Source organism: Propithecus coquereli, unplaced genomic scaffold, assembly GCF_000956105.1.
Source record: "Propithecus coquereli isolate 6110/MARCELLA unplaced genomic scaffold, Pcoq_1.0 Scaffold168, whole genome shotgun sequence".
NCBI classification, from domain to species: domain Eukaryota; kingdom Metazoa; phylum Chordata; class Mammalia; order Primates; family Indriidae; genus Propithecus; species Propithecus coquereli.
The window spans coordinates 2803668-2811840 of record NW_012141413.1 but is presented as its reverse complement, the minus strand read 5'-3'; the positions used below and the strand labels follow the sequence as shown (position 1 = coordinate 2811840).

General features: G+C 37.0%; 1 protein-coding gene across 1 annotated transcript; it reads left to right on the top strand.

The window, feature by feature from the left end:
- Positions 1 to 58: 58 nt before the first annotated feature.
- Positions 59 to 6288, top strand: LOC105808116 (protein ZNF738-like). Its single transcript, XM_012641678.1, has 3 exons — positions 59 to 86; positions 5566 to 5706; positions 6185 to 6288. The coding sequence occupies exons 1-3, from the start codon at positions 59 to 61 to the stop codon at positions 6286 to 6288; spliced, it is 273 nt and encodes a 90-aa protein (XP_012497132.1).
- Positions 6289 to 8173: the final 1885 nt, after the last annotated feature.

Below are 8173 nucleotides of genomic sequence, written 5' to 3'. Positions count from 1 at the left end.
GGGGACCCTAAGAGGCAGGACGGGTGTCCCCATGTGGTGGGAGCAGAAACGCGGGTGGATGTTAGGCCGGGAGGCCTGGCGTGCAGGTGCGAGCCGCGGACCTGGGCCGGGGCTGGGGAGGGGCGACTCGGGCTGTGCGGTCCACAGTTCTGTCGGAAGACGGCGCTGCCAGAAGGCGGGGTGGGCTCCCAGGACGCAAAAGCTCTCCGACCTGGCCGGTCGGTGGCTCATGCCTGTAATCCCAGCACTCTGGGAGGCTGAGGCGGGAGGATGGTTTGAGCTCAGGAGTTCCAGACCAGGCTGAGCAAGAGCGAGACCCCGCCTCTACTAAAAATAGAAAAAATGAGCCGGGTATGATGGCGCACGCCTGTAGTCCCAGCTACTCGGGAGGCTGAGGCAGGAGGATCGCTTGAGCCCAGGAGTTTGAGGTTGCTGTGAGCTGGGCTGACGCCACAGCAGTCTAGCCCGGGCGACAGAGTGAGACTCTGTCTCAAAAAAAAAAATAAAAGTAAACAAACAGCTCTTCGACCTGACGTGCTCTCTAACGCCTCAGAGAAGACGCAAACGAGTCCCCGAAAAGGAAAAATTTAACTTTATGGCCGAAGTAATTAACGATCCTACTGAACTAGTTTGGGAGATGCTGCCTCCTCAGGAAGCTGTGAACGACCAGTGCCGTTGGGAGGTTTGGACCAAGGTTCAGAAGGGAGAGGTGAGTTTGGCTGAGAAGGAAAGGCAAGGGCCTAGGAAGTGTCGCTTCTCGGCGGTGACTGGCCTGCGGTGGTGGGCACCCTGTCATGTAGGAGAGAATCTGTCCATGTGACTCTCTGAGGACACTCCGCTTCCTTTAATCTCCCCTCATGGAATGTTTCCAGAATGTGGGCTGTCTCAAACCCGCTACCCAGTTTGACGTCTAGGGATACTCTGATGCTCCTTCTATCTTGGTCTTTCTGATAGTTCATGAAGGGCTTGCCAAGCTACTTCTGGCTTACAAAAAAGTTGAACTGTTTAGATACGAAGTGATAAGAGACATCCCCAGACTCAGATCATATGTAGGTATCAAACATCCTGACATCTTGGCTAGAGTCACTCATTTTGCCGCAATTAACTCCAAACACGTGTTTGTTTATGACTCACATTTTTGTGACAGTGAAACCTGTTTATAATAGAACCACCATTGATTTGACTCATCTCATTGTAAACATACGTATCCCTTTTTATCCCCAACGTTTTCTGGAAATTATGTGACCTCAGCGGGTTAATCACAGTAATGTTTTCCACTTAATGTCAGTAATCTTTTCCTAAAACTCATAAATTCTGCTGGAAAATATGAAGAGCTTATTTAACGTTGTTTAAAATGGGAAAATTAGACTGAAGCACACTTGTGCAAACCAATAAAAATGTAAATAAAACACAGAAAAATGTCTGCATATAAGTGACAACGAAATCTTGTTATGTTGTAAAAAAACTTTAACATAGTTATTTAACCTTAAGATAATTGTTTCATTCACATGACTTTAACCATGCTGAAACCTGTACACTTGGCAGTTACTGTGCTTCTCAAAATTTCTACCTATGGTTTTGAACTTTTAATTATTGGCACGTAATTGAAGACTGTTTCTCCCATTGCCATGTGTTTTGAAAATATTGAATTCCAGGGCTGAGATGTATCGATTTTCCGTCCTCTCTAATGAATCAACAAAGATTTATAGGTTCACAGAAAGCACCCGTTTATTGATGGTATTTTTATGAATCAGCATTTGGGCCGACCTCAGTTGGGAAATTCCTGTGTGGGTGGTGTTTGGGATCACAGGTGAGGCTTTAGTCACCTGGTGTTTTGACTGAGGCTGGTCGGTTTAGGATTGCTGCACTTAGATGTTTTGGGGTTCCTCCTGAAACATGCATAGGTCCTTTGTCTTCAAGGTATTAGCCCCAGGCTTCTTCACAATATGACTGTGTCCAAGAAGGCAAACATCAGTGGGCAAGTACTTTTCAACCCATGCTTGCACCACCTTCACTGATGTCCTGTTGGCACAAGCAAGTCACATGGCAAAGCCTAGGTTATTGTCAGAGGGGACTACGGTGAAGGTGTGGATACTTGGATCATTTGGAGCCATTACTGGAACAGTGTACAAGAAGAAAGGCACATTACATACTGTTTTTCTATATAATCGTGAGTGAAAAATGTTGGATTGTGACTTGTATACTTTCTTTGAAATGTAGGTATGTAAAAGCAAGAGGTATGATAGTGGAAACATAGGAAGTCCTGTATGGCATCCCCCTATTAGTAGGAAAATACTTCATATGGCCCAAGTGTATTTCTATAACATTAATTTTAGTGAAAACATAATGTTTAATTCTTTGGTATAAATTATTAAATAATTTCTTTCAAGAACATTAATTGTTGCTAAATCAGTTGCTAATATATATTTTCATTAACTCAAAAATGTATGTCTAATCTTAATAAATGTACTTGTGGGTACATCTTTGTTGTCCCTTCTTGCATAAGAGACTATTCTTGTACATGGAGGCTTTTATGTTGTTGGTCTCTTGCAGCTAATGTGTAGAGCATTTTTATTGGGAGAATCTAGGACCATGCCATGCCAATTCTCTCATGACTTCACTCTGTTTGCCTTCTCTCTGAGGGATGCTTCCAGAATCTTCTGTGTGTTTCCTAAAGCAGCAAAACATGGATAAAGCTCTGGTGAGTTGTTTCTTTATTCTTCACTTTGTTTTACACTATATTTTATGAGCTTTGTGGGGTCCATGAACTACAGTGGAAGAGTTAGAAATTAGTAAAACGTAGCTTAAGAAAAACGGATATAAGTTATAATTGGCATGTTGGTACAGGCAGGTTATAAGACCTTAGCATGATCTAAGTTAAGTGCAGATTTGTCTTTGATGTTTTTGATGCTGTGACAGAAGGTCAGTCATGGTTGTCATAGAGATGATGTAGTGAAAAGTTTTTTATGACTGATCTGGAAATAAACACTTTCAGCATTCAGTAATGGAAAGTTGCCTAGTGCTCACGCAAAATTCACATAATAAGGTTTCCTGGAGTTGCTAGAATAGTATGGTCCCAGATAGCTTTAGGAAATGCAACATATATCTTCAGGCCATATTTTCAAAGGTCTAAGCTTCTTATCTGACCATTTTCCTGTGTTTGTTTTTCTGCATGTCATAAAGCAAGGTTTTTTTATTTATTTATTTGTTTACACTTTCCACTTCACAGAAGGGGAAAGCTTTTTAAAATGAGGCTATGTGCATCGGGGTAGGTTGTGTTAAAATTGATGCGGTGCCAGCTGGGCGCGGTGGCTCAGGCCTGTAATCCTAGCACTCTGGGAGGCCAAGGCGGGTGGATTGTTTGAGCTCAGCAGTTCGAGACCAGCCTGAGCAAGAGTGAGACCCCGTCTCTACTAAAAAAAATAGAAAGAGATTATCTGAACAACTAAAAATATATAGAAAAAATTAGCCGGGCATGATGGCGCGTGCCTGTAGTCCCAGCTGCTTGGGAGGCTGAGGCAGGAGGATCGCTTGAGCCCAGGAGTTTGAGGTTGCTGTGAGCTAGGCTAACGCCACGGCACTCACTCTAGCCAGGGCAACAGAGTGAGACTCTGTCTCAAAAAAAAATAAAATAAAATAAAATTGATGCGGTGCTACAAGTATTGGAGCAGATTAGTGAGGGTTGGTGAGTCCAGAATCTCAACTCCTTTGTCTTTCAGATATTCTGCCATTTCGGGGAAACAAGTCAAACAGGCGAAGTAGTTAAAAGTTACAGGCCTGAGAATCTCAAACATGAGAGGGAGAGGATTTTAAAAAACATATATAGACATTGTAATTTGTCCATAGATCCAGTTACAATAGCACAGAGGTGTTTATTTTTGAGATCATCTACTTTATCAGCCTTTTTCAATGATACTTTTTATATTTGTTTCTAGTTTAAAAAGGGCTTTTATTCTCCATGCAAATGAACATAGTCTCCCTTATTGTCAGATAATAATCTTAACTACAGATTGTTCAACGTATATATTCTCTTCGATCATCTGGAAGATTTGAGGCAATAATTTCATTTTATATTTTCTGAATTGGTATACAAGTCTCTGGACAGTATAATAATATAACTTTTATCATATCTTTCAGATGCTTCTTTTAACAGACACTCTCATTTATTTTAAGTGCATTCTTTCTCATACATCCTATGGATGTATGGATAGATAATAAACAGATCACATATAGATACAGGTATAGATTTAAATAGATATCTGTTTATACAATGCTTTTTTCACAATCCTGAAAAATTAACAGTTTTTTCCTCTTTTAAACTAACTGAATATAACAGTATATTTTACATTTTCAGGAATACTTGCATTTCAATACTATATACATATATATAATGTATTATTTTTTAATGTAATTCTGGGTTCAATTTAATCTTATTTTATTAGGACTTTAGTACCTAATTTGATACTTGCTGTCAACTTCAAGTTGTCCTGTGCTGACTTTATTCAGTTTTTATTTCAGGTAATATTATATCTTAAAAACACATTGGAAGCCTTCTGTATTTGTATGTTTAGCATCAGTTTCTAGAACCTGGAAATTATGTCATTTTGAATGTCTGGTACAGATGGAATATGTACACTCAACTAAAAATGTCTTATTGGTGTACTGCACTTTCAAGTCATGACTAAACTTTTCTCTGTGTGGTCATGTTGATACGATCTGTAGTATTTTCATTCATTTTAGTTTTCTTTTAGTGAAGTTGTTTCTCGCTGATGCACTGGATCCTGATATTAATTTGTCTTACTACAGTCCATGTGAATTTTATTCATTTGGTTAAGGTTCTTTCTGACAGATTTTTTTCCACTGTAGAGTTAATTAATTTTCTCTTAATTATTAGTAGGTACTTTGTGAAGATTTACCAACTGATGTGCATAAACCATCACGTTTAATCTGGAAGCTCCATTTTTGTTGTTGTTGTAGATTCCCTTTGCACATAGCTTGCTTAATAATGAAGGCTCTCATCTTTATTTCCCGGTCAGATGAACAGGAATAAAGCCAACCTCTGCCACTTACTAGATGTTTGAAAGATATTCCTCTTGTGCCAGAAGAATTGACATAAGTGGTGATCTTGTTAGAAATTCAGAATTTCAGGCTTCATCCCAAATCTCCTGAATAAAAATCTGCATTTAATAAGATATCCAGTTCATTGTCATACACATTAAAGTTTGAGAGGTACCTTTTACCTCAACATGACTTTTCTATCTGAAATTTAGGTACAACTTATCCTGATTGATGTAAATGTATCTCTAAAAAATGTAAATGTTTGTGTTGGTGCCCAGAATTTTATACTGTGTTGTCCAGAAAATTATAGTATCTACATTGGTTTTGCGGATCTTATGTCATCCTCTTTTCTCAGAGTTAGAAAATATATTAGACAATATTTCTTTGTTGAAATTGTCTTTTTGAATAATTCCAGGCACTCATATGAATAAGAAACATTATTCTTCCCTCTCTCATTTCACTGGAAGTCAAATTAAGAACTCTTCTCATGGCCATTTTGTAAAGAAGTGTTTTTCTTTCAGGGGCCGTTGACATTTAGGGATGTGATCATAGAATTTTCTCCAGAAGAGTGGGCATGCCTGGACCCTGCTCAGCAGAATTTGTATTGGGATGTGATGTTAGAGACCTACAGAAACCTGGTCTCCCTGGGTGAGGATAACTTCAATGTACAATTTCTGTTCCACACTAAAGACTTTGTATTATAGTTTCCTTTGTTGAATGTTTTCTGGGAGTTCCTGGTTTATGTGAATGACTTTCAGATGATTGTTTCCAAGAAAAACTCAGGATTTATTTGTATAGAAAAAAATCTTCAGAATGTTTTATCTTGACATTAATCTTACCCTTTCTTGAGCCGATCTGTATTTTTCACTTTAGATTAATGGCAATTTCAGAAATTTAGTGGCCCAAAATATTGTTATCTACACTTTAAAATCCAATTTCCATCAAGTATTGATTCACTAGTACTGGGTAACAGAGATAAGGACATATAAATTTCATTAATTTTCTAAAATTTTCTGTAATGTTCTCTCTTCTCTACTGAGAACAGTACTAGGTTGACAACTACAGTACTAGGTTGACAACTGGAAAATCCTAGCAAAAGCCATGTTACTTTTTTCTAATATAACAGGACTTTATGTCTCTAATCCTGACCTGATCACCTGTCTGGAGCAAAGGAAAGAGCCCTGGAATATGAAGAGACATGGAACAGTAGCCGAACACCCAGGTAGGTGAGAGTTAATTTCAACTACTTGCAAAAACCATACCTCTTTACATCCCCTATTTTGTTATTAATGTGACAAATTATATCATTTAATATTGTGCATGTGTTACTAGAGAACTTTCAGAAGGTCTGAAACAACGTGCTTAAACGTATATGTTTTATAAAAGCTGAATTACATAATTAGTATGCACCCCACATTTATTAAAAATGATTGGTTTGTGTATTTCAGTTTACTGCATGCAAATAGTTATTAGCATTTCCATCCACTGTCATCAGCCTTTATCTGAATGATAACATAATCTAATTGTTTATTTCATATATCAGCTGTATACCATATTTTACAATGTCCATTTTGATGTATTTAGAAATGTAAGCCTTTGCTTATGAGAGCTGGATTATAGCCTCTCTTTTGTGTAAGAAGAGCAACAATGTATTAATAACATAAAAACAAAATGTCTCTAGGATCATTTCAATGCCTAATCCTTAAAATTTTCTTATCAAATATTTTGTGAATGATTATAATGTGCCTTTGGGAAATATTATTGCCCTGACTGTATGCCACTGATTCAAAATCTGGTCTTCATGGATGCCCAGTCATCCTTGAAAATTACAGTTATGTAGAATTCTTCTTCAACCATTGCTTTATGTTTATTCAAATTTATGGGTTAAAATTTCTTTTTATTTAGTAATTTTATAGTTCTATTTTATTTTTTAAAGTAGGCCACCTCACGTCAGTCCACTGTGTTTTTAGTTTTTACCTATGTATTATAATTTTGTATGATAATATTCAATTCTGTACACTGTGAGACATTGTGGGGCAAAAGTCAAATATGAATCAGCCATATATCTATTTTCAATAGAATTTTTTGTGTGTTTGCCTGTATAAATAGTACTCAGACTTTGTTTTTGAATAGTACATTTTTTTTTCTTGGTTTGTGGTCAGTGGTTATTTTATCCTGTCTGGTTGAATAGTCATGAAAATTCTCTTAATTTCAACATGTATTTATTGGTGAATTATGTACTATCTTTGTGTGAGACCTTTGTGTAATTTCAAGGTAATTTGTGAAAAGCTTCAAACTGTCTTTGGTATTATTTTTCATTGTAGAAACATGAAATGTACACTCTTAAATATTTTGATTATACAGTTTAGTCTTGTTATTTATATTGAGATTGTTATGCAGCATATTATATCTCTACATTTTTATCTTGGAAAAGTAAAACTCAATATACATGAAACAACTACCTATTTTCCCCATTATCTGATCCTTTACAAACATTATTCTATCTTTCTTTTGTTTCTAAAAATGTAACTACTTTATATTTTTTATATAAGTGGATTCGGAAAGTATCTGTTTTTGGAGGCCTGGCTTATTTCATTTATCATAATTTCAAGATTTATCTTTATTGTAGATCTTAGAAGATATCCTGCTTTTTAAAAGCTGAATAATACTCCATTATTTTTATATCCCAAATTGTATTTATCCATTATTTTGTTGGGGCAAGTTTGTATTGTTTTCACATATTGGTTTTTGTGCATAATGCTGCAATAAATATGGATGTGCAAATAACTCTACATTTGACGACATATGTGAGGAGTTTTTTTCTTTCATACATTTTGTTTCATTGGTCTAGTTGTCTGCATATATACATGCCAGTACCAAACTGCTTTGATTACTCTACTGTTGTACCATGTCTTTTTTATTTATTTTATATTTTATTGTATTTTATTTTTTATTTTATGACAGAATCGCACTCTGTTGCCCAGCCTAGAGTGGCTATGTTACCTGAGCTGGAGTGCCGTGGTGTCAGCCTAGCTCACAGCAACCTAAAACTCCTAGAATGAAGCGATTCTCTTGCCTCAGCCTCCCGAGTAGCTGGGACTACAGGCATGCACCA